We start from the raw sequence: 27,346 nt of genomic DNA, 5'->3' as shown, positions 1-27,346 counted from the left end.
TGTTCTCTTCTTTTTCTTTTTCTTTTTAGGGGGGCATGGGTTCTGCATGAAAGTAAGGGAAGTGTTGGATCCAAAAGTGGCTGGCAAGTTGCAATTGTTGGAAGACGTTGAAAGGAGATTGAGGTGAGATGTTAATTAGGAAGGCGTCAAGTTGTCATTAATGTGGGGAAGACAGAGCAGGCACGTATATATTCTGATTCCTTGTCTTCATTAGGATGTCTATCATTCGAAAGTGATGAGATTGATGGAGGGGTCCAAGCTAAGGTACTTTCATGTGCTGCTGTTTCAGCCGCAGTCACGGAGTGAAGAGATGTGGCGGTTTGCATGCATTGCTTGTGGTCTCTCTTCCTATATAATGCAGAAAGAACCACCTCACTCCAGCACCAATTAGTCACATATATGCTTAAAAACAAGCCTATACTATTAGACGTCGAACGCCAATATCTGTTCTTGTTTATTAATGTTGAATCATTTTTCCACAACAAAATATTGTATGGGATAATATCTTTGCAAATGACGCGTGTTTTGCGTTCTCCTTGTAGTACCAAATAAGGAGAATTGCTATAAAATCTAAAAAAATACTCCTCTGGTTCTATTTATAGGGCAAAGAGAGAAAATATTTTTTTGGTTTTATTTATAGGGCATTGAGACAAATTTTTTGTATGGTATACAATTTTACCCTCTATTTATTATTGTGTTATTAAATAAGGCTAAAGTTGGAACTTGGAAGGTTATTGAATTTAGAACAAGAGTTAATAAAATTTAATATTTTTCTTTGTCTATGTGAAATATATTAAAAATGACTTATAAATAGAATCAGGAGTGGTTATTCAAAAATCTTAGTGATAATAAAATAGCATGTAATTATAAATTTTAGTGTAAAAAATAATAACTTTTTACATATCATTTGGATCAAGATAACAACCCAATTACGAGGAATTACTGTGGTTCCGGCGTTCCTTTTATGCTCAACGTTCCGTCAATTTTAGGTGGCAAAAAAATTCCATTAATTCCCCACAAACTCCCCCCCCCCCTTTTTTTCCTGGGAGCCTCGGTTTAATTTGTTTTCGGGTGGCCCTATGGTTCTTCAGCTAAAGCCAACTTGGATTTTAGGATTTTATACATGCGATGGCACTGGGCTCAGACTAATTTTTATGTCAGTAATATATTAGAAGTTCAGGTGTGAGTGTAGTGACAGCATTATGGGTGAAGGCCCAATACATTTTATTGTGAGTCCTGTTTCATGGGAGGATCAGGTCGGCCCGCCTTCTATGTTGTCAGATATAGATTGAATCACACAATTAAAAAGAAAATGTAAAATCATTTCAGAAGGAAAAACGAAAGAAGAGAGATTAAAGGGGGTCCGTATACAGTGCTCATCACCTGATGAGCCATCTGGACCGTCCAGATCTAATCTGGACGGTCCATATTTAATATTTTAAAATAATATTTTAAAATAGAAAAAAATATATTTTTAAAGAACGATAGTTAGAAGATTATCTTTATTTTTTATCCTATACCTATTAAAATAATTATTTTTTAAAAAATAAAAATAAAATAAAATCTGGACCGTCCAGATCTGATGAGCATTGGGTGCTCATCAAAACTGATGAGCACCCAATGCTCTCCGAATTAAAGGGGTGTTTAGATATCTCCAGAAATACTTTTTAAAAATATTTTTCACAAATTGAGACAAATTTATCTATATATTTACTTCGTATACTGTAAAATTACTTTTAAAATCATAGTTTATTTTCTATCCAAACACCCTCTAAAAGCAGCAAAACGAGTAGCACTGCTGTTAAGGTGTTCATGTTACACTAAATTCTGATAGAAAGCCCGGTTTAGTTTTTCGGTCCATCTTCATATTAATACCTTGAGATTGATATTGGAGACACCTAAAAAAATAATTTAGGATACTGAATGTACCATAAAATATTTTAGGGTATTGAATACACTTAAAAAAATATTTCAGAGTGCTGGATCCATCTTAACCCTTTTCATATTCCTCAATGTCTCCCATTCATTTTGTCAAACAATATTTCATTTTTTTTTTCTGATTAATGAACCAGTGCTGATGAAGAAGAAGCATTCTTGATTGAATTGACTATCCTGAGTGCTAACTCCCTGTTGTTGCTTTCCCAGTCAATATTTGAGATCTCGTAACTCCCATGTGATAAAGATGCAAAAGGGTATAGCTATAATAGTAATCCCAGGACGGCTTCACTGCCAATTGAGAGACATGAGGAAAAACAACGCTCACAGCCTATGGTATATTTAAAATTGAAAAAAAAAAAAAAAAGAAACTTGCCAGTTAAGTTAATTAAGACAGTTTTTGGGCGATTAGGTTAAGTCGCACTTATAAAAGAATCCCGTCAAAGTGGGTGGGTGTTTCCACTGGGATGGGCCCTTGAGTTGGTCAGCGGAAACGTTTCATTAGGCATATTTTACTTATATTAATCAATCAAACCCAAATAGACAACGTCGTAGTAACAATCCATCACGACATCTAACTTAATTTACCATTCGTTTCAAAGTTTAATTATGCTTAATTACCTTTTGTACTCAAATACACAAGTTTAATTAAGAACGGAAGTTAAACAAGATTTTAGCGCGAGTATTTTCATAGACCACAAGGACAAATCACCTAGCGATATCGCAAATTACACATATTATACTGTCAGAATAATTTAATATCCCCCTGTCTTTGTTCATGTCTCCTGATGCATTACACTCGCACACGCGCGCTCAAACATACTCTGCCTCACTTTTTTATAATTTCCCAAAGCTAATAACAAACTAAAATTGTCATTGTCTGCTTCTCTAATATTACCATTAATTTATGTCTATAAAGTTAGTACATCTGACATTACTACACAATTTTAAACTACTACCACCTCCGGTTAATATAAGAGTTAGATTGTCATTTAATTTGATCATAAATATAAGACTTCAATCTATTCTGTCTCTTTCATATTTATCTATTTTTTTTAATGTTATCCTTGTTACAGTTGTACAAGTTAAAAGTTTAATCAAACAGTAATCCTGATTAATATACATGATTAGTAATAGTATTTTAAGGAATAAAACACTTATTTCTTACAAATAACTAGGTTAGTTAATTTTTTTAATCTAATCAAATTAGTTAATTAACTCTTATATTAAATACATGAGGTAATAATTACAAACTTGCTATTACATTGAACGATGCATGGCTCTTTAATTTGTTTGCATTATCCTTGAGTGCTATCTTCTAGATTTGCCGCGGTGGAGACGTAACACGTTTATTTTTTCGGCTAGTATGCTAATAATTTCAACATTCCATAAAATAAAATCATACATCAATATAATGAGCAAGTTGCCGCAAACAGACTCTGCTAACGGAGACAACAAAAATAAGCCAATATATAACTGAAGGGCTACCCATACATACCACAACCATTAACAAAAATTTACTAACGACGGCTGCAAACCAACGAAGTAAACAAAGGATCATTTATACATACGTACATACATATACCTATATATATGTGTGTGTGTGTGTGTAAGCTACCGTCCCTACTCCTGTATGCATCTCAACACTGGAGATCGCGTGTATTCCCAACCCTTTTTCAAAGCCGTGTCTATTTAGGCGTACGTGCAAAATCAAGGGAATTATACTGTTGCTCAGAACACACGCACACACTCTTACTAATATATAAGATCGTCTGTTTGTTGTTACTATTATTTGTTATAAATTTCACATCTCATATCAACTAAAACAACTAATTTAAATTTATCTCACAGTAAAAAGTCAGCGACGCTGACGCCCGGTGATTGGAAAATTCTCTTCCTTCTACGAGAGTTCTTCTCTTTTATGCGACAGTCGCTTCGACGCACTCAAAAGAAGATACTGCGCCTCAGATGTTAACCCAACCAACGACTAATATAAGTATTAACTACACCAGCTACATCATTCACATGCCTGCCGTATTAGTTTTCATTCTTATTTCCTGATATCAAAACCCAAAAAGTCGTTGTGGGCCAGGGTAAAAAGAACAAGCTTATTCAATCTACTATAAGATCGAGCAAATAGAAACGCAATAAACTAATGACAATTCCACGCTCAACCAAACTCAAAAATGCAATCAGCTAGGAAACAAATGAAAGAAATAGCACTTTATTTACAGAGAAATAAGACAAACATAATAAAAGCAAAAACTCCGATACAACTATATATATATGTATAATAATAATTATGATAATATGATAAATTATATTAAAAATATACAGCAATAGTGTATATGGTGAATGTCGAGTCCATCACATGTCAAAATCCAATGAAAAAACAAACAGAAAATAGCAGAAAAAAGAGACTATGCAACAAGGTAGCTGAATGGGTCCGCCGGCATGGGATGGGAAGGGGCGGGACCGCTTATGATATTACGCGAAACAGGAAGTTTCATATTTATCAGTAATCGAGGTCGCACCGCGTGGTGTGAAACTCACCGACGGATGAATTTCCATCAGGTGTCCTGGCGAGAGCGAGAGGAACTGACAAGTCGCATTTAACCCTGGGCTTCAACTTGAAGGTCTTCAGGGCTCCTAACTTGAACCTTATTCGGAGATGCAGAGTCACGTCGATATTATAAATCCCAGAGCTCTTGTCCCTGTTCAGCTCCGAAGTCTGGGTGGAATCAAGGAGCAAGGAGCGTTGACCCTCAAAGACAGGGTTCAAGAAATCCGTAGTCTTGTGGCCCTGATAGAATGGCGTCAGCGTCTGAGAATCGAACCACGCATCCTGGTACGACGCGGAGGCTTCGATTTTGTCGTAGTACACCCCCAGCCTGCGGTTGGGGTTTCGGACGGTGATGTTGAGGGCCAGATCGTAGAAGAGGGTGCCGTTGGAGGTGTAGTTGAATTGAGTGAGGGAGGCACCGGTGACGTGGAATTTGATGGCGTTTGGACGGACGATGAGCCAGAACAAGAAAACAGCGATGCCGACGACAACGATAATGGTGAGGAGAAGATTGAAGATACAGGAGAAGAGTCCGCAGCAGAAAAAGTCACAGCAGCCGGCTCCGCTGCCTGGTCGATGGTAGGAGGTGGGCGGTGGGATGGATGGGCCATAGTAGGCCCCATTCAGTTGGGTCTGTTTTGCAGGCATGTTCAGAGACGCACAAGTGGAAAAGGGCAATAATGGTAGCAAAAGGGAAAAGTCGTGCGAGAACCAAAGAATACAAAAAGGGGTCGAGAGAAGAGACCACCAGTGGATGGTGCTATATATATTGAGAAACCAGAGAAGTGGAATGGGCGAACGGCAATCGGTTTATGGACAAGTCTTGAGGAAGAATTATAATAAGGTCCCAAACAAGAAAAATAATTAAAAAATAAATTCCAAAATTTATTCTTACTATAAAACTTGTCATTATAAGCTATTGAAGTTATTATTAGGATTTTTTTATAATTTTTTTTTCTGTGAAACTTGATTGTAATTCTCATAAATTAAAAGATGAATATAATATAATAAATAAATCAACCTGAGCAAGCCAAGGCATGAAGATTAATGAATGAGTGAAGGATTTTGCGGGTTGAGGCTGGAAGGCGCGTGGTGCTTGGTGGCTTAATTACATCTGAAAAGTTAGGATTTTTTTATTGCTAATAATATTAAATAGAATTGAGTTTTAGTTGGGAGTGAATAGTCGATGAACACCAAAGAAAACGAAGCGAAACTAAGGGCATGTTTGTTTTTGTTTTTTGTTTTTTTTGTCGAAACAATTTTATAAAATTATTTTTTAGAGTAAGTTTTCAAAATAAAAAACAAAAGAATTTGTTTGGATAGTAATTTTAAAAAATCATGTTTGAAAAAAAACCACAAAAAATCACATTTGGTAGGTAATAGTTGTCGCTAATAATAATAAACGGTATATAGTAGATAAGAAGAAAAGAAGATTTCTCAAAATTTTTAAAATAAAAAATAAGAAACACAAAAACAAAAACAAAAAAACATGTAAAAGTTATTTTGATTTTTTAGTTTTTAAAAACATATTGCTGTTTTTTGTTTTTTAAAACAATCAGCTAAAAACAAATTATCAAACAAGTTTTTTTTCCTATTTTTAAAAACAAAAAATTGTTTTCAAAATAAGAAACCAAACAAGTCCTAAGATTCTTATTTCTTTTCTGAAATGTTCCTGGATTATTGTCCGTTCTCACAAGTTAAAAAGGTACAAACGTATCAGTATCCATGGGCATATGGCAGCCAATTTGTAGCGAATCCAGGCTTCACTGAACGGCCATATTGCTGGATACCGCAAGCCAAGGGGAAGCTAAGTCTAATGGGGATAATTGCGCGCTGATTATAGGTTGACATAGAGCAGAGTAAGGTCATTCCAGTTCGCATTTAGATGACACGAGTTATTGGAGGCGGCATACCACATATGCTTCTGATAGGAAGGAACTTAACTTTTTAATAATGCATCACCGCGCGTAAATGCGTGAAGGACGTCCATAAACTTCCGGGGTAACGTGAATAGAAAACTGGGGGAGAGGTAGATCCTGATAACTTTGGTGTTCAGCGATCTCACTCTGGACTCGGGCGCAGCATGTTAATATATAGATCAACAGTAGCAAAGCAATAGAAACGTATATATTGAAGAATATAGCCAAATAAAATTAATTATATATATAAAGCATAAGAATCATTTATCAGCATACTGATGAATTAACAGGTACATATATATATATGGCGCGCACTCCATGCACGTTGAAAGAATGAAACAATTATACAAGGATGATGTGAAAGAACGAATAAATTGAAACCACAGAAACGATGCAAAGCAGAGAAAGGGGATGGAAACCGCGATCCGAGGCATCAAAAGTCGACTCTGCATTTAGTGGGCTGAAACCGAAACCCACTGGCTGCCGCTGTTCCGTTACCGCTCAAGGGAATCTTAAGTCCACACTTGACCTTTGGACGGTAGCTGCCGGTAATGAAATCCCCAAGCCTGAATCTAATCTCGAACTTGAGCTTCACATCAATGTCGTACGCCCCGGCCAACTTGTCTTCGTTATACCGAGACACTTGAAGTTCATCCAGCGGCAGCAGCTGCTGGCCGGAGAAGATCGCCGCTCATGGGATCCGTCCTCTTCTTGTCCTGGCGGAAAGAGTTCCTGAAGGTGATGACGTCGGTGTTGGAAAACCTTTCATCCTGGTACAACGCTGTGCCTTCAACGTCGTCGTAGTAGATGCCGAGCTTTTTGTTAGGGTTACGGGCGGTGAAGTTGAGCACAAGGTTGTACCGGAGAGTGTTGTTGGCGTAGTCGAATTGGGTGAGCTGGGCTTCGGAGGCGTAGAACTTGAAGGAGCGAGGCTGGACGATGAGCCAGAAGATGAGAACGGCCAGGCCAACGATGACAATGATGCCGACGAGCAACTTCCAGAGGAAGCTGAAAAGGCAGCAACAGCAGCCTCTGGCGCGAAAAGACTTGTCAGCCATGGTTGATAATCAAATCAGGAAACAGAGACAGGAGAGTTATATGAAGTAGATGGGAAGGATATTTGTGGCGGTGTCGGAAGGGGAGGGAGAATTGAAGGGTGTATATATATGTACGCTTGAGGGGATAACGCGGCGGAGGAGGTCAGAAATGAGGAGCGCTCAAAGATTTGACTAGCCTTTCCTCGTCCCAACTCGGTTGCCCTGAAACATCCGTACGCAGGAAAATTCCCATGGTACCCTATTGACCTTGTCCGTCCCATAATGGGCTCTCCCCGACTTTATCCAATACATCAGTTCATCCTCATCCCAGTGCGCATGTCTGCGGCTATATATTATATACATAGAATCAAGCTTAGTGATTATCCGTAATTTGCCTATGAGCTGTACGCTCCGGTTTTCTAACTCCACTAGCTCGCCGCTTAATTGTTTTCGCAATTAAAATAAAATTTTCTTTTTTTGTGTGTTAAAATTATAAAAATTAAAATGCCGAAACAACTGCTTGTTTGGAATAGTTTTCTTGACATGAAACAAGGCCTGGCATAGAAACAAAAGTTAATCGCAACGTAGATCAATTTAAAACTAATTTAGCCAGCCCATGACTAGTGTGGAAAAATTATTTTTTATACGGCTGATTTTGCAGAGATCATCCGCGTCCTCTGTTTAATGCTCGTCTTTGTTGACCGCGATCGAACTAAATTCCCGGAGGCAAGGTTTAAATAATACTGGTCCACGGATTTGGGGGAAGAGAACATGTCCAGAGTAATGGGCCGAAAGGCCCAAAATAAGAGGGTGGAAAATGCAACGTAGACAGGCCCTGGAGTGGAAATAAGGCCAGAATGATGAGAGAAGGAGTCAAGAAAGGCATGGAAGAAAGAGAAAGAGGGGGAGGGAGCACATGGGATGGGAAGGTGATTTGCATGATAAAGGAAGCTTCCTAATTTCGGAACCTGCCTGCTCCTCCTCGTTTCGTTTTCATTCTCATTACATAAAAACATGATGCCCCTATGTGTAGCAACCACCCCCTCATTATATTCCCGCACACCATGTGTCTCCCCCATTATTCATTCACTCACTCACTCATTTAATTATTTGCATTAGTTGTTGCCTGCATTCCCATTTTGACAAGGACCACCCTTTCCCATTATCCCCCCCCCACCCTCATGTGCACCCTCTACCAACACAACCAAGGGGGAAAAAAAACCCTCTCCCAGCTTCCACACGCAACAATAATTCATCTCTTCCTTTAATTATGTTGCCCTATATTTGGTATCCCGTTTAATCACTTTTAATTTTTTTTGGTTTGCTTTTTGCAGTTTACTTAAGTCCTTCGCTGATTTTTCATATATATATATATATACACACACACAATCACCACAATACGACCTTTTTCTCCCGTTAAAAAGCCTCCCCAAAAAAGTATATATCCAGTTGGAATATGATACTGTGGCAGGCATCTTGAACGAAATGGGAAAATGAGAACCTAAAATTGAGCGGTCCGATATATACCTTAAAATTTTAATATTATTTTCTTGTTAAAAGTACCACTAAAGCAGGCTGCACACATATATAATATGGATTTTGGTGGATTTACCTATACGTAATTATCTAATTAAAAAGAAAATGAATAAATAAAAAGACAAACGGAGGGATTGAACAAGAAGCCAAAACATGTGTCACGCGTAAGTATTCAGGGAAGGAAGACAGTGACGCCGGATGCTCCCTTCAACACCCATTTGTTATCCCATTTTATTCTGGAAAATAATAAAACTATCAGCTCCGTCGTTACAGATTGTAATTTTGCCATCACCGTGATTTTCACTATATATGCATAATTTCCTCTTTATTAATAGCCAAATGTACAATTCCGGAGACCTTACGTCGTGCGTTTATCTAATGTGAACACAGTAGTAATAAAATACAGATTCACTTGGACCAATAGAGGGTTCAGACGGGAAAAATTATACAAAAAATTGAAAACAGATGATTGTAAAAATACTCAGATAAGGAGCCAGGAGCTAAGAGATGGACACTGTGTAATTGGGTTCTCACAGATGGACGTTGACTTCCCTCCGCCGAACGTGTGGGGCCGCACCCATCTTCACACGCTCACGGTGCACCGCTGGACCAACTGATACTTCACGGCGTTCTCCCCCACATTAATTCCGTTACTCCGTGGCCCGAATGTTATAAACGCCGGGCACCGTACATAAAGATGGTAACGCCCGGAAATGAAGGCCCCGACTTTCCATCTCGCGCGCCCATCAATTTTGATTATGACCAGGATGTTGCCGTTGGATTGATCCTGACTGAGGGAGGCGAAGTTGAAGGGAGCTACCGGCACGTTGGTGCCGTAGACAAACGGCGACCACACATCGACTTCGTCGTGGCCCTGATACGACGGCGGGATTGATGTCCGGTAGGTGATCTGTTGGTTCTGGTAGGTGACGTAGGTGTCCAGACGGTCGTAGTAGACTCCGATCTTGTCGTTGGGATTTCGGGAAGAGAGCGTGACCTGGAAGTTGGAGGTGAGGAAGTTGGGGACGGTAGCGTTGAAGGCGTAAACAGTGACGTCCTGAAGGATGAAGACGGGCTTGGTAGGACGGAGAATTGCCCAGATTATGAGTATGGTGACGAGGACTATGAACAGGAAGATGAGGATCCCCGCGAATATTCGGCGGAAGATCTTCCTTCGCTTATCCCTGTGGTGCTCACACACTTTCTCCGACATGGTGGTGGTTGCGGCCGACGGTGGTGAACGGAGGAGAGAAAGGGCGAGAAAGAGTTGAGGAGAAACAAGTGATAAAGTGGTGCGTGGGAGGGCAACTAATAAAAGTATATAATGAAGGGGGAGGGTAGGAGTGAGGGAGGGAATCACTGGAGTGGTAGTATAGTGATGAGGAAAGGGAGGCGTCGTGTAATGGACGCCTTCGAGGGTGTTTTGGTGTTTATATATAATTAAATAAAGTGGTCTTGTAATTGAAAACGATATAAGAACGATAAAGATATGGTATATTGATCATGCTATTTACTTGTGGACTTGTGGTCTGCAATTATATACACACACACTATAAATAACTAGTGGAGGGCTATATATATATATATATATATCAGCATCCAGCTCTAATTATTAATTAATGTTAACTAAGTGATGTTACCAACTCACTCCGCATTTTATTTATTTCTTTTTTTTTTTTTACCAGCACGCATTTTATTTATTTCACCACTCTCTACTTCCAAACTATATGATGTACTGTTAATAGAAGCACACATATCTGCTCATTAACTATTCGTAATTATATATGTGCTGTACATTATATTCTACGCCAACTTGTGAAACGTTGAAATATATACTTAATTAAGATACCGCTGCCAATCGAAGAAAAGCTGGCGAAGCACGCTTGATTCGGCACCTATTATACATGGTTTAACTTGCCAAGTCAGCAAAGAGGCGCCTTCAATTGCTGGGTAAACGAAAAGGGACGAAAAGTGGGAAAAAATAATGTGAACTCCCTGAATAATATTGCGCCAGCTTTCATGCATGTGTAGGCTGATAATTGAGTCAAATATTATTAACAGAAGATTAATTATCAGTTCCTCTCAGCTACATATGCCCGTGATTTTCCTCTCTCTCTCTCTCTCTCTCTCTATAGTGATTTGAGATTTGTCTTTCCAAGGAAAAAGGTCGAATTAATATTAAGTTGGATATATATGCGTGCAGTGATATGGATGTGGATGGCTTCTCTCATATATATGGGCATTGGATGTTTAGTGAGGAAAATAAGGCGGTTGCAACACGTTAGCTGGGCCCCTCTTATAATGGCAGAGAACCTTCCGGCTCCGCCACGCCGACCTAATGCTTTGTTCCTGCCTCCCTCTGTTCTTTATCTTAAAAGGCATGGTAGAATAAAATTGCTATCACCAGCTAAAGCTTACTGTGATGAGGGAGATAGAAGAGAATCAATGAACCGCCCTCTTTCCCTATCCGTCCCTATCCTTTGGGCTTTGGATACATACATACATGTGCATGTGTGTGTCTCAGCTGAAGCTCAGAAAGTTGACCCCTTTCTCTTCTTTGCTTTTATAATGGAAAAGTTGATTGCATTTTCTGTTAATTAGTTGAAGTGTTTTGTTTCAGCTGTGACTGGAAATAATAATGCTTATGATTTATGGACAGCCTTTTCCACTGAGAGACATTATTATGGCTAGTTATTATAACAACTAACAGACAGATATATTGAAAGTTTTAATGATCTGGGGTTTGTTTCCGGAAGTTCTTGAACAGGATCTATATAAATATATATATGTCATTGATTAGCGGATAATAACGTTTGTTTGAGGCATGTACATAAAACAAAAATCCCCAAGCATGTCACGGTACAAATCAATATTGTCCATCTCCTTCGACCTTCCAAAATTTGACAGCAGCTTGTTGGGACCATATTATCTAAGAACCCTCGCACACACACATAATAAATCATCACCACATGAGCTCCCCTCTTTCATTGTTGGGATAACACATGACCTGAAGGACATCCCATGAGCTCATATACTCCTCCGGTTCTTAATATAAGACCCATTTAACTAATTTGATTAGATCAACGAAGTTAGGTAAGTTAGTTAATTATAATAAATGTGACACATTTTTCTTAATACCCCCTCTTCCTCTTCTACTTGATTATGGTTGAAGGAGTATCTATAGGGGTAATTTAGAAAAAATTAAAAAATATGATAAATAGGTCTTATATTTAGGACCAAAACCAACTCAATAACGGGGTCCTATATTAAGGACCGGAAGAGTATTATATTATACATCATTAAGAACAATTCTTTTCTAGGCCATCATTAGGGCAGAAAGTGGGTTAGATGGCTCTGGATTTTCAAGAACAATGACACCTACTTGGAAGATCAGAGGGAACAGAAAGTGAGAGATTCACAGCAGAAAGTAATAGAAGACAGGAAAAAAGGAATTAGGATTTGGATATATTTTAAAAGGTGATCGAGAATATATATATATATATATTTATAGTCCAGCAATAATGTATATTTGAAGAGAACGGAAGTATGATTGCGCCTTTTTATGCGGAATTTCGCAACATTCGGATGGGGATCTGGTGTGAAAAGGAAGCTTTTTTTTGGGGGGGTTCGTCGGTGTGAAAAGCAAGTTAAGTGAAGTGCTATGCAAGTCTTAATTGCACAGAAGAAATTTGATACAAAAGTGAACTGACTACTCTACGCAATGACGCATTAAGGGTCGTGAAGCATCTCATCTTTATCACTTCCTTTCCATATTGCTTTCTTTTCTCATTTTTTGACACTTGACACCCCACCTAACCCCTCTCTCTCCCCACATCTCAACGGCTCTTTTTCTTGCTTATTCTCTAGCAGAAAATTCAGGGTCTACATTAAAACGTAAGCAACGTCCGGGCTGTCAGGGGCATATGAGATCCGGAGAGGAATAATTAAATTAAAAAAAGCGAAACCGTATTGTAATAAATCGTGGCACATATGGTGTAATATTAGGGGGAAAGAGGCCTGGTGGTATTTCTTAAAGATGGGGGGCCTAGCTAGCTGGCAAAGTCTGAATTCTCAAAACCTAAGCCTGAAAATTTGGTTTGCTCTACTGTCAATAGTAGGAGCCGGCCGACAAATAGCAAGTCCAACGAAACACACCGGATTATTGAACTGCGGGTGGAAAAATCCTGTGGCTATAGAATATTGATCGAAGATGATGCTTTAATGACCGCACACTTCAATTCCTCTAAACGATAGCAAACAAACGAAAAACTGATTTGACATTTTGGTCCACAAGGCATTAATTTAGGTGATGGGACGGAGAGGGTGTAATATTTAAATGGGCACAGTACTATTAAAGCCTCCATGCCTATTCACTTAAAGCCAATAAAAATATTATAGCCAATACCTAATTGATCTTTTTATTAATTCACCTTTAAGCCACCAATAATTCAGGCGTGGCTTCATGCTCTTGCACTTGCACTTGCACTTGCGCTTGCACTGACATTGAGGATGATTCTTATCCCGAGGGGTTTTCCTCTTTTTTAGGTGATTGGTTTCATCATATTCGACTCATAAGGGTCCCTACAAGATCCACCTCGAACCACCCAAAATTCCTCAATTTAACCTTAACTTCCCACATTTTTCACCTACCCTTATGATTTTAGTTTGCAGCTTTGCATCCCGTAAAAAACGACGGCTTTTAAGCAGTTTTTTTTTTTTACCCTCTTCTTTGAAAGGGAGGAAATTTTTGTGTACTATATAACGACCAATCAATCGTTTGATGGAAATAAGCATTTTTAAAATTATCTTGTTTAGCTTATGTGGTTTCTTAACCTCTTGGAAGTTACGGCAAACAAACCAAAGTTTGGAGCATCAAATACCATATGGTGACGACGACCACGGGGACAGCCACGCAGGTGGTGGTTTACCCTTTTTCCCTTTGGGTATATTTCCTTTTCTTATATATATGTGTGTGTGTGTGTGTGTTGAGCGTAAAAAGACTGGATTTCTTTATGCTGGTTAGTTTTCTTTGCACAGGATGCCAAAGTAAAAGGAGACACAGATGGAAAAGTAGAAGCCAATAAGGCTCCGAGGCCCAAGAGATAAGTCTGTTTAGCTGCATGGAGATGATAAATAGATTCTTTATATATATATATAGGAATAAAATATAAAGTATTTATCATGTTATTCTTATTCATACTGAAGGGAAAGGGGAGAAAAATCCAGGATTCAGAAGGTGCAAAGAAACTTGGCTAAAAGCCAAAAGGTGAGAAGAATCAAGCAGCCGACCAGAAAAGAAAGGGGGAGGGCGATTTCTTTTCAATTTTATTGTCTTCATTATTCGATACAGCAATGATTTTTAGTATACAAAATTTGATGAGCTGCATAAGCAATCTTCGAGAGCATCTTGACCTACTAGCACCAGACAAAAACATGATGAATTTTGATTCGAACAAAAGAATACAATTCATCATTATATGACCCTGTTTCAGATAAAAAGCGTCCTCTTATAATAAAGGAAATATCAGCTTTATTTATTCATGTTTCTGTCGTTTTAAAATCTTGAGTTTTCAAGATTTAATTAAATTAGACTCCATACTCCTCTTGTTTTAATATTTGTCTACTTTGATATTTCAAATATATCATAATTTTTTCTCGTTTCATTTTTGTCAATAAAATTAACATAACTCTAACGTAACCATTAATACAGAATAAAGACTATAAGCTAATTTTATTTTTTCAAAAGATACATATAGTTAAAATTAAAAGTTAACTCCATATATAGACTAAATAAAATAAAAAGTTTTAGTGTAAGTGAAATTGTAATTTATTCTTATTTTTTAAAACCTAAATTTGTCGGCTCTTGGATAGTCAAAACAAATTTCTTTAGCTTACATTGTAATTCAATAATTTTTAACCTATAAATTAATTACAAATTTGCAAGCAATTTACACATAAATAAAAATGAACGAGTTATAGAAGAGACACTTTATCCAAATGTATTATGAAATCATCGAAATATGAAACTTGTTCTAATTTAGAATAACCGTAAAAATATTCGAATATTTCGGAGTTCCAGGAAAGATACCGGGTATTATCTAAAAAGAAGCATAGCAAACAAATGCACTGATAAGCAATAAATTAACTCTCTGGGTCCCCCCACTTCTGGTTTATCATTGCTTCTTCCATAAAGGTTATTAATTAGAAATAAATGTCAAACGCATGTATATACGTGATGCAGACAGGGCTTTTACGGGTTTAAAATGTATATTAATCAGATTGAGCTAAACACATAACTAAAAAGAACCTTTAAGGGAAAAAAAACACAGAGGTCAGGTAGAACAGCTCTGCCTACTAAACCTAACATTATTAGCAGGATAGAGGCCTTCCTAATATTTACTTAGCCATGTTCACTTGCTAATCACAATACTAACATGTAGAAATTAACAGCCAACAATCTAATCACAAGCTTCAACTACTATTAGAATTAAAATCATGATAAACTCAGGTTAGATTCACAACCAAGGGGGAACTCAATCTCATAATTAGCTGCGTCGATTACTTTTCTGTGAAACAAAGGAATCAGCAAGGTGCATTTACTTACAAGCAATTCATGTGCCTACAAAGTAATGAGTTTGAACATCGAGGTGCTCAACACTGTGACCCCATTACGCCCATCTTCACGTCCAGAGAAAAGTTATAGCACGTGTTATCATGTGCCACGAGTATTAGCAGGAACTTCAAATCATCTTCATGTGCAAGAGTTATTGGGAACGTCGATGTCTGCTCAACCTCAGATTCGATTAACCGAATCTCACCCGATAAACATCGAGTTTGTAAGCTTTTTCAACGCTGATTACCAAGATCTTCAAGTACAGTGAATTAATTCAGACGTGAGAAGAGGAGAGAATATGCAGGAATAGGACATTCCACAGCCCAGAGGGCTGATACATTAGCTGTTTTATTAACTCCTCAATACATGGCTACATGCCTCGCTATCAGGAACGAAATATGCACGCTATGGGATACTGTCATGTGTTCTGTATGAATCATATAAATTATAATGATCCGGTGAGAATGCCAATTACCGTACTTCACCTGTAACATCATCTTCCTAGACTGGTATGCCTTGAAGCAGTTATAAAATGAAAAATACACATACTCCTCGGGTCCTGCATTATAAATAAGTCTTATATTTAGGACCAGAAGAGTATCATGCATGTTAACGAGGGTGGCTCCTTGAAGCAGTTCTGAGGAAGAGTGTTGAGAAAACCTTAATACATGGAGTAAATACAAAGAGGGTATGAAGAAGTTCTTTAAGTTACAGTAATAAAAAATGACAGACAAAGATTTGCATTTTCATATAGCCCTAGATAACATACCAAGGAGTACACGAGCTTCATAACCTTGAGATTAAAACACACAGAGCATAATGATTATCAAAATCACACACTCATCTATCAATGTCCAAGCTACAGGGGAAAACAAAAGGAAATGGGTAAATGATTCAGTCAGATACAAGTTTCAAGATTCCCACAACCCCAAATTTTCAATTCATTTATCCATTTACAGATTTAAGGATAATGGGACCAAACTACCTTGCATTATCATTCTGGCCAACTACACCATTTCTCCCCTTCTTTCGCTCAAAAGACATCAAGACGTTGCTAAACAGGTTAGCCAGGATTTTTCAAGTCTACAGACAAAGAATGTGCAGTTTCATAGTAAAGGACCATTATCTCCTCAATCAATGCAGCTAAACCTTTAGGATAGACCACTATCAATTACTTCATCTTCAAACCTATAAAATGTGCTTTCATGTGACAGTCAGACTAATCCATATAGTCACATGGATTTTAAGTACCAAGCAATTAAAAAGTCTTGATCGCCCGATGTTGACCTTGTCTCCAACTAACAACACAAAGTAGTTTATCTCTTATGCACAGAAAAAATTGCCAAATCGTCAAAACTCGAGACTAAAGATGCTAACCCAACATGAACTTATATGCGTACCAAAACTGTGATTTATTTCATTTTCGGAAAAAAATACATTTGGAATTCATCAACCATGGTTCTCCTTTGCTTTTTTTTTTTCCTTTAGTTTCTTGTTTACTAAATATATACTATCAATATTGGGCAACAAAACCGGATTGAACAGTTATCTGTTTTTTGGAGAAAAAGTCTTTGTTTAAACAGAAATCCATTAATAGTTTAACGTACTAACAACTAGAGCATTTAATCATGAACCTGTTTTACAATCCTAATCTTCCCATCTCACCTGAGCATCATGACATTTATTAGTATGTTAAACCCTGAAAAAGCCCTCTCTCAACCAGGCTATTGATATGCTCTGTTTTTTCCCCCGGGAAGTCTGAGATATGCTCTGTCTTGATCAACCTAAATCATCATAACTCAGCCAAGGAGCGACAGATTGCAGTGAGCCAGTGCCTTCAGTCAATTGTCTAGGCAGTACATGCAAAGCTGGCGCTGATAGCATCAACACCATTTTGAGTTTCTATAGGCCATAGTTCAATTCGTTAAATCATGCAGAGCTAGCAAGGAAAGAAATTTCGCTTTCAGAGATATTTATATTGTAAGAAGATGACCCGGGCAACTGAAGATTAAGACATAGCAGTTCTTAACAAGGAATGCTAACAGCTAAACTATTGGTGATTTAGAGATTTTAAAACATGCTAGCGCTAGATCCAAATTAGAAAAGCAGGAAACGTTAATGACATTAACAAATGTAGAAATTACTATGTAGTATAATGGATTTTATCTAATTAACATATCATCAATTCTAAGAATCTAACAGCATCTTAAGATCTAAAAGAAAAAATCTACAAAACATGGCATGAACTTGGAGCATGGCACATGTGGCGTATGTCAACTACCTATTGAAAATAAGTAAACAACACTAATAGAACAATTAGATTGGCGCTTCACCAATGCTTAGTAAGTTGACAAAATAAGTGCCAGAAGTCTAATCAATAGACTGGAAGAGAAATAATCATTACCGTCTAGCTTAAATGATAACAAACCCACATTTTCCATCAGTTTAGTTCATCTAACTTATCTATTGAAGCAAAAAAAATCATGATCAAATAACTAGAGGACAGAATGGATCTCATGTCAACATGAGACATCAACTTTTCCTGTCGCAACACAGATCCAATACTAATACAACCAGAAGTATGAAGATTGCTTATCTAAAAATTTAAAAACAGAGAAGAAAGAAAATTGTAACTCAGAATCCAATTGATCACAAAGCAGATGCAATCGCGTTTTTCTTACCATGATCGTGACATCTAGATAGACGGGATATTGATACCTGCAATTCAAGTATCAAGTCCCTCATTTTCATTTTCATTTTAAAACGTAACAGATAAAATGTTGCATGCATCCTCCTGTTTAGTAAAAGGGGTGGATGTTAGAATGCACCTTTCTATCCTTCTCAATAAGAGCAAACACTTGATGTCAGGTCCTCAATAATAACAAAAGCAAACACCAGAAGAGAGGGACCACACATCCTCTAGCAGTATTTAGTATAGTGGTGAGAAGGAAATATGAAGGCATGAGGGCAAACTAAACTAGTTCAACACATAAGGGCGTATTCGGTAATATTCAGAAGATGCTGCTTACAACGGTTGCCAAAGTAGTGGCAAGACAAGTGAGTACGTATGATTCAGAAAAAGTCCCTGGTTCACTCGATTCGCCAAGAGTCCACAGAAACAGCAAACTTGAGTTGATAATGCAAGTTAGGTAAGTGGTATATGCAACCCAAGGGGCAGAAGATTTAGCGTAAACTGCGCATGCCACAAAATGCAGAGACACAAAATCAGCATTGCAAAGGAAAATTTCATTCCTTCGATCAGAATAATTAAAACGATGGACAATGTAGTTTAACAACGCGCTTGTGCGCAATACTCAAAGACTAAAGCAAGGCCTGGAAGGACCCAATGACGTGGCGGTCCCGTTACGGAAGAAAACCTAACGCTTACTCGGGCGAAGTCAATCCAGGACCGATGCTCCTCCCTCTGCTCAATATACCATGCTAAATCTAATCGAGCCAACACTGTGATCTCCAATCTAACCAACCCACAGTGCCCTTGGCTAAATCATTAGCTACATGCCCCTGATTTTCTCCCCAAAAAGGTGCGAGGCGAGTCCGTTATTCAGAGCGTTCCAAACCTCCGAAAAGAAGGCATCGTAAGAGACGGGCAGTGGTCGGAGTTTCTGATGATTCCGATTAGCGTTTAGTGAGGTGACAGAGGCCGAGGCGACTCGGAAGGCAGGGAAACAAGGTTGACCGTTGACGAACGGTCGGACAAAAGGAAATTTGGAATTCTTCACCCTAATCCTCTTTCTTTTTGTTTTTTTTTTGGCCGTTTGGGCGGGCGCGGGAGGTTATACTATTTAATGCTTTTCCCCACATCTTTGCTACCTAGATTTATTACTCAAATTGGCGCGCATGATTTTTTATGATGACGGTTGATCCTAATGTGTATAATGTTATTCTTTCCTCTTTTTTTTTTCCCAATTGAAACGGAATGTAAATTAAATGATAATATACGTTCTCAAAACGTTTTTAATTTATATGAATGGAATGCGAGTGAATAGGGTAAGAAATACACAATCGTATATATCTACAAGCATGTACGCTTCGGAAGGAAAAAGGGTAACATTGATTAAATAATTAATGAATTAGACTAAGACAAAAGCAGGAGATATGAACATATGCACAGGAAATTACACGTAGTGATCAATAATGCAGAACCGTGAGGCATCGAACATGATTTCCTTCGTCATTGAAGGTGGCGTTACCAGTATTATTCACAAACTGAACTTTCAAATCTCTGCATTCGGCTGCAATCGTTTGCTTGAGCGACCATGCGAACAAAGCGGACTCGTAAGTGTGGGTGGCTTTCGCGGTTAATACCAACGAAAACTTAAGCCAGCCGGTGCCTCGATCCTTGGCCATCGCATCCACCGTCGAATTCGGTAGCTGCGGCTGAACCCCAGGATTATAAGCGGCGCTCATTTCCAATTGTTGGATTTGGTCTTCTCCCACTTCCAATGACTTCCCCTGGCTCTGAATTAGCTCCTCATCATTGTAAAGAACGTGCACCATAAAATCGGTGTAACTGACGTTGGTATCGGAACTCGGGTTGGTTACGTTGATCTTGGTGTCCCAAATGCATGTCAATGCCGAATTTGAGGTACTGAAATTGGAGACCGAAAAGGAGTCTACTGTGTAAAAGGGATCATTGTCGTAACTAGAGGAGGCTAGAATGACCAGAACAAAATACCACAAAATGAGCATTAAGATGAACAAGATAAAGGTACGAAAGCAGGTAGCGCCGGAGCGGTGATGAGGTCCTGCATAGGGCGGGGTGTTGTACATAGGAGGCGGTGCTTGAGCGGCGTAAGGAGGGTACCTACCGTCGGGTGGGGGGTAACCATAGGGGACTTGCCCGGCTGGGTAACCCATCGGAGGCGGGTAGTACGTCACCTGCGGTGGCGGGTAAGGGGACTGGGGGCCATACGGCGATGGAAACTGCGCCGACGGCTGAGACTCTTTCTTTGGGTCTGGGGGATCTCCTTCATGGCTTGTTGAAGCCATGACGCACGGTTTAATTTCTTGATTCTCTCTCTTTCCGCACAGAGAGAGAGAGAGAGGCAGGGTCTCGAGGGTGGAATCAAGAACGCCAAAAAAAAAAAAATCTCACGAAATGCTGAAAGAGGATGGAGAGAGAGGATCGGAAAAAAATATATAGACGGCCGGGCACACGCGTCGAGAGCGTGGATTTTAATTGCCGTTGCATTCGTTTGCGGAGCATATTTATCTATCTGTATGGGTAGATTCTTGATGCGTTTCCTAAACTACTCCATGAAACATGACCAGGAATGACTATTAGTTCATGAAAGCCTTTCCTATTTTCAGGCTTAGATTATTAACAAGTTCGCATTTTTAATTCCTAAAATTACAAGATTTAATAAAGAAAAAACTTCTTAAATGTTACTATTAATACTTTTTTAACAAGTTATTTATATCTAAAGCCATTTTTCCAGATGAATGGCGTCTAGCTCACAAGATAATTCCGATCGAGCACATATCATGTGTGATTAGTTTGTTGCAGGCTTGTTTGATGATATGTATTTTGCCAGGCTAGTTCATTTTCAAAATAAATTTTAATGAAGCCCCTTCGCAAATGCCAACGGCTTTCTTAAGAAATTGTCACCATAAGTCACTTGCTGGAATAATTCCTGTTTTATTTTGGTTGATAATTTGATAATAGGATGGGAGTAATGATGCCAAATATACACGAGAACTAAAAGAGTGGAAGATGAAGATCCTGCCAGAGTGTCCCAATGGCTATGATCGACGACGAAGATTAATTAGCCAAACCGTTTGAAATTGAAAGAGTTGTCATAGTGGTTCCTGAAACTGCTTAGCTTGGCGACGCAAACGGCAGTGGTGTTTTTCTCTGTACGTAATTTGGCAATCCTTGTATGTCCATGCAAGAACTGATGGACACTCCTGAGGAGTCTATGCATTTAAAAAAAATCAGCTTTTAAGGGGTCTATTTCTTACTCAATCACAGCAGTGCGTGTGTGTGTGTGTGTGAAGATTATTAGAAATTCTCACAGCTGTGATAGCAGTTATAGCCTGCAAAACTCATTATTTACTATCACAACTGCTGAAAACAGCTGGTTTTTCGTCAAATTAATAACACTAGCGTAGTTCCATCGGATAAATGTACTCTGCTGTGCACGGAAAATTGGAGTCAGGCCTGCATCAGCTCACTCAAGTTTAATTTGCAACATAACACAACTCAACCGTGTTACATTCGGAAATCCTCTTTGTTGTTTTCAATAATAATGTCGTTTCTTGATGGATAACTAGTATTAAGATTCACACAAAAAACTGGAAGAAATTAATCTCAACACTTATGTCCATATACCTAATCCAGTACGTGAAAGCTAAAAATGACAGACATTTACACAACAGTACGTTCGTGATATGTTATCCTCCTCACCATGAATTCTGTCAAACAGATATTTACATATATAGCTCTTCAAACCTTGACAGATGGAGAGCCTACATTTTCAGCTCCTTGCAGTTAATTGATTGATTGATTAAAACAAAGAGAAAGGCTTCCATCCTATAGGAACCGAGAAGTTCCTATCAGGCAGGGTCATCCTTCCTGAACCCTGGTTGGGCAAAAACTGAACCCTCAATCCCTCACAATGAGGACTCATGTCCACGTCAGAAACCCAGGTCTCCCCGTAGTAAATTGCCTCCACGTTCATCTGCATTCCGAAGTTCAGAGACCCATCTCTCGCCCTATCTTTCCCTATCTGCTCCGCCAGCGAACTCTCCACGAACGGCTCATTCTCGTCCCACGCGCCCCCGCTCGTCGTGAACTTCAAGTGCAGTTTCACCGCCTCTCCCTCGTCCAAGTAGAATGGGTTCAACGACACGCCCGAGAGAGCGTCTTCTGGGTTGTCGTTGTAGAATATGATGAAGTCCGTATATTTGAAATAGATGGACGACACATTGGCATTCATCACCGTCAACTTGGCATCCCAGGTGGCGCTCAGGGTCCCGTTTGCGGCCGTGAAGTTCGAAACATACATGGAATTGAGGGTAAAAAGAGGAGGAATAGGATCCCCCGAAGGCGATTCCATGCGCTTGTACAGAGGCGAGAAGATTAGCATTAGCAGTACAGTCAGGCCGAGAAGGTCTTGAGCCGTTTCTGTGTTGCCATTAATGTTCACCTCATTCTGCGTTTCGTCGGAATAATAATCAGTGTGGGGCCTCGAGTATTCGACAGAAATCGACAGGGGAAGATCTCGATCTTCACTAGAGTGACCGTGGTCTGGTTCAGAACATTCAGGCAATGGTGAAAACTTAACATCATGATCTCTCTCGTTTTGGGGTTCTACGTTGCCGTTCGCGCAATTCCTTGTTTCATTATCTGAGGAATCGCTGTCGGTGGTGGACGTCGACAAAGGCTGATCTTGATCATCGTCGTCGTCACGGGTCCGAGCTCGATCTGATTCAGATTGAGGCAGAGGTGAATAATCGTGACCTCTCTGATCATTTTGCGTTGGAGGCATGTTGCTGAAAAGAGGAATGGGAGGCAGCGGGGGAAAACAAGTTTCCGGAATGTACAGATATTTGTGGTTGGGAGAAAAGGAAGAAGGCTTGTAATATATCCCAGCGTTTCACATCTTCTGAGGTGTCCACTTATTATAATTAGTTTGATTATTTATTTAGTAGTCTTTATATGTTTATTGTATTTAATAATTTCTGGTAAATGCATGAATCGTTGAGCACTCATGCAGCCAAGAGCTAGACCCAATTCGTTGGCAAGTGAAAAATAGCGTTTAGGATAATGATTCCAACAGCAGCTGTGATGCGGATTTTGCCCTTGCCATTTGCCGAATATAGATTGGAAAGAACAACTTTAAGAATGTAACGGTACTCTTCTTTATACGTTGATTTGATGATGACGATGACTTATAAACAATTATATTATCCTGTTTTCTGTAAATGTATTAGATATATAAATATTTATGTTGTTGGGCGAAATTCAGGTTGACCCCATAGCGTGGGCACATATTTGTGCGCATGTCTTCCTTCAATAGTGCGGTCTTGGGGCAAAATAGATGTGAAGCTGTAATTAAGAATATAAGTAATTAGCTTTATCCATTAGAAAAATTGCAACAAGGTCCCAGAGAATTAAATACAAAAGTTCTCTTAAAATCATCAAATTGATCTAAAATCTCAAGGGACCTCATTACAAAATATTGCACTTGTTTAATTACTGAATTGCCTTTATCATTGACAATTGAAAGAGCAGTCATCAACAACTTAAGAAGTGCAACTCATGCATTATATTTTTGTGATGCATTAAGAAAATATATTGTCAATACCTACCACGATAGTTATTAATTGTCATATCTTAAGTCGTTAATAATTACTCTTTCAATTGTCAATACATATTAAAAAAAAAGATAAAAGTAATTTAGTAATTAAATAAATAGAATCCTTATAATGAAGTCTCTTAAGACTTCAGATTAATTTAATGATTTCAAGAAAAAAATTTATTTGATTCCCTTAGATGAAACTTTACTACAATTTTTCCTATTCATTTTGCCCCGCCCCTGGAGTGATGAAGAACAACTTGTTGGATGGCTGATGAAGAATTAACGCCTCTTCAAGTTGGTAGATACCAACAAATTATCAAATGTATATATGAAAACATTAAATAAAAACTAACAAAAAGATAGATAAAAATATAAAATAACGTAATAACTTGGGTCACTATTTAAAAAAAAAAAAAGACTTGACCAACAATAAATATTCGGACTGAATAGTCTAAATTATGGAGACAATTAGTAATCTTTTAAATTCTTTTCCAAACATATAAATTGATAATTTTGTGGTGAGTAAAATTATGATGTATTTACTTATGATGAAATAGAGGCTTGAAATTAAAGAGATAGGTGAAAATCAAATCATAATTTTAGAAGTGGTTAAAAAAAATTGTCTTAACCTACTTGAAATCACTTTTTATAATGTAAACCAAACACTCCCCCAGAGTAACTTCAATTATTAATTATATATAAATATGTAGAGTTTAAACGTAAATGTTATTATTGGGGGAAAAAAGAAGAAAGAAAGAGGTGGGAGGAGGATAAAAGGGCAAAGGAGAGTTTGCGTTCCCAAAAAAACAGTTCAGAGAAAAAAATAAGTTAATGTTGAACACAAATCTTAGAATATGTTCTTCAAAATGAAAATTAAAGGAAGTTACATATTCATATACGTCATCCAGTATAGGTACAAACAGAATATAAGTAATTAGCTTTATCAATTTTGCCTTGCCCTTGAAACGATGGAAAACAACTAGTCGGATGGTTGATGGAGAATGAACGCCTCTTCAAATTAGTAGATACCAACAAATTATCAAATATATATAAACATTAAATAAAAACTATCAAAAAGATAAATAAAAATATAAAATAGCAAAAAAAAAAAAAAGACCTGACCAGTAATAGATATCCGGACTGAACCATAAGCTCATGATTTCTGATTGAATTGACCGATCCGATCCAACTCTCACAATTGAATTTAATGTTTATAATTAAACCAGTCATGAAAATTATAATTTAATAGATAATATATGCAGTCTAAACATATAAATTGATAATTTTGTGGTGAGTAAAATTACTGTGTGTATTTACTTATGATGAAATAGAGGCTTGAAATTAAAACTAACTTTAATTATTAATTATATATCAATATGTAGCGGTTTTAAATCAAATATCGGCCATTCAAACGTTAATCTTATTATCCCAAAAAAAAAAAGGTGGGAGGAGGATGAAAGGGGCAAAAGAGAGTTTGCGTTTCTCATAAAAACAGAGAAGGCATGAGGCCCTTCGATGGCGCACGTGAGGTGAGATTCAGGTGGGGCCCGTACATCCCCCGTTTCTTTTGTAGGCCGAGAAAATGCAGGCGCCTCCGAGGCTCCGACCAATACTTAATTTATCTTTAAAAAGTTAGTCGAAATTTAATTTTATTATAAATATAAGACATTAATTTATTTTATCTTTCATATTTATTTTTTTTAAAGTAATCTTTATAATAGTTGCACATGTTAAAATATTCATCAAAGGATAGTTTTCACTAATACTTATAATTAATAAAGATATTTTACGAAATATAACACCTATTTATTACAAATAAATAACTTAACAAACTTCTTTAATCTAATCAAATTAATCAACTAACTTTTATATTAAAAATAAAAGATAGTATAAAAAATGCATCTACAATTTTTTCTCTTAAATAGTCGGAAAAACAATCCTTGTGACACTAATTATCACCAGATTACATGGCAAGAAAGGATTGAAGCGGCAAAAGAAAAGGCTTTATCATCAGATTTCATGGCAAGAAAGGATCCTAAGGCAGTTCCCAGGGTTTGTTCCTGAGTTTCACATCCACTTTTTGCTCATGTCCAGAATTGAAGCTGTTGGTTTCAATCAGCCATATAAACGATGAACTTCCACAGTATTTCCTCAAATTCAAAGTGATAAATATATCCCAGAAATCTCCCCGGTATTGGAATATGAGACTTCTTTTACAAGAAGTGAATATATATGCAGAGGCTATTCCCGTCGAAGCCCAATTTCGACATGATGGTAATTAAACTACAAAGACTGCACAACCCACCACAGTGGAACCGAGAAGTCTGGCCGAGTTACTCGTTTCATCATTTCATATTTTTCAGAGAAAAAATAGTTAATGTTGAAGATAAATCTTAGAATATATTCTTCAAAATGGAAATTAAAAGAAGTTATATATACATGTATGTCATAGAGTACAGATACGAACAGAAGGCGCAGAAACGAGAAGTAAAAGAACAGGGGAAGAAAAGTTAAGCAGCTAAATTTCCCAAATGCACTAAATATACACATATTCAGATACATATACTCCAGGACCTCAAATTCTCAAACTACAGCGACAACTATTACTAGAACACGCAATTTATAATTAGTGCAGTAAAGACGCAAGCTTGCATTAACTGAGCATGAAACAAAGACGAATCCAAGTTCCTGTTCAATGTCTAGACACTTTGAAGGGAAGACGATATATAGGACATGGACATGGGACTTGATGAGATGATGCCAGATCCAATATCCTTACAGAAGCCAAATCATTCTCAACGTCTTTCCTGGGAGGATGTCGTCCCTGTTACTTATCTGACTGGGGACTCTTGCGTCTCTTGAAGCCTCTTCTTCTCTTCGCTGTCTGTTCCCTCTCCATCTTCCTGCCTCTTGCCCTTCACACCATGCAGATTTTGTGAGAGATCAATAAATTATCCGAAGGAGTCACTCTATAAGAGTACATAGCACAGAAATACTAACCCCTTCTCCTTCCACCTCTGTAAGCATTGTTGTTGTTTCTCATGACAGGAGGATGAAACACACCAGTCCCTGCGGCAACCGTCTGACTGACATTTAGCTCAAGCGGTTGAAGGTAGTGTGGTGGCTGCACCCCCGGCGCCACCGGCAAACCAGGAAGTAATGGGATTCCCAGATGGACTGCATCATACGGCTGCTACCAATATCGATCAAACCACAAGGGGGTTTTCATCACTATTGGAGCTAAATGGTCCAAAAAATTGATGCTACACGTACGTATAAACCATTCTTCTTAATTATCATAGTAACCGTTGTATCCACTATTTGACAGCATTGAGAACTATGTATTATTTGCAGCTTTTCCTTCTCGCCGCTTCTTGAAATAAATAAGCTCAGACAAGAAATTAAAGAAACCATGTCTG

At 38.1% G+C, this 27,346-nt stretch overlaps 3 protein-coding genes, 1 long non-coding RNA gene and 1 pseudogene across 4 annotated transcripts; all 5 read right to left on the bottom strand.

Moving 5' to 3' along the window:
* Nucleotides 1-4,143: 4,143 nt before the first annotated feature.
* On the bottom strand, nucleotides 4,144-5,220 carry LOC114751073 (NDR1/HIN1-like protein 10). The gene has a single exon (XM_028939737.1). The coding sequence runs from the start codon at nucleotides 5,144-5,146 to the stop codon at nucleotides 4,451-4,453; it is 696 nt and encodes a 231-aa protein (XP_028795570.1). The 5' UTR covers nucleotides 5,147-5,220; the 3' UTR covers nucleotides 4,144-4,450.
* A 1,521-nt stretch (nucleotides 5,221-6,741) lies between these two features.
* LOC114751074 (NDR1/HIN1-like protein 3) lies at nucleotides 6,742-7,564 on the bottom strand (annotated as a pseudogene).
* A 1,723-nt stretch (nucleotides 7,565-9,287) lies between these two features.
* On the bottom strand, nucleotides 9,288-10,388 carry LOC114751019 (NDR1/HIN1-like protein 1). The gene has a single exon (XM_028939676.1). The coding sequence runs from the start codon at nucleotides 10,201-10,203 to the stop codon at nucleotides 9,574-9,576; it is 630 nt and encodes a 209-aa protein (XP_028795509.1). The 5' UTR covers nucleotides 10,204-10,388; the 3' UTR covers nucleotides 9,288-9,573.
* Nucleotides 10,389-16,164: 5,776 nt separating this feature from the next.
* Nucleotides 16,165-19,272, bottom strand: LOC114751027 (uncharacterized). Its single transcript, XR_003740704.1, has 3 exons — nucleotides 18,992-19,272; nucleotides 18,633-18,796; nucleotides 16,165-18,397 (listed from the first exon to the last, which is right to left on the bottom strand). It is a non-coding gene; the product is annotated as an uncharacterized LOC114751027 (long non-coding RNA).
* Nucleotides 19,273-19,752: 480 nt separating this feature from the next.
* LOC114751067 (uncharacterized) lies at nucleotides 19,753-20,613 on the bottom strand. The gene has a single exon (XM_028939732.1). The coding sequence runs from the start codon at nucleotides 20,611-20,613 to the stop codon at nucleotides 19,753-19,755; it is 861 nt and encodes a 286-aa protein (XP_028795565.1).
* Between the last annotated feature and the right edge of the window lie 6,733 nt (nucleotides 20,614-27,346).

The sequence above is a fragment of the Neltuma alba genome, unplaced genomic scaffold, assembly GCF_004799145.2.
Source record: "Neltuma alba isolate B1F8T4 unplaced genomic scaffold, ASM479914v2 tig00006741_pilon, whole genome shotgun sequence".
NCBI classification, from domain to species: domain Eukaryota; kingdom Viridiplantae; phylum Streptophyta; class Magnoliopsida; order Fabales; family Fabaceae; genus Neltuma; species Neltuma alba.
The sequence above is the reverse complement of the archived record's forward strand: the minus strand, read 5'-3'. Positions and strand labels throughout refer to the sequence as shown.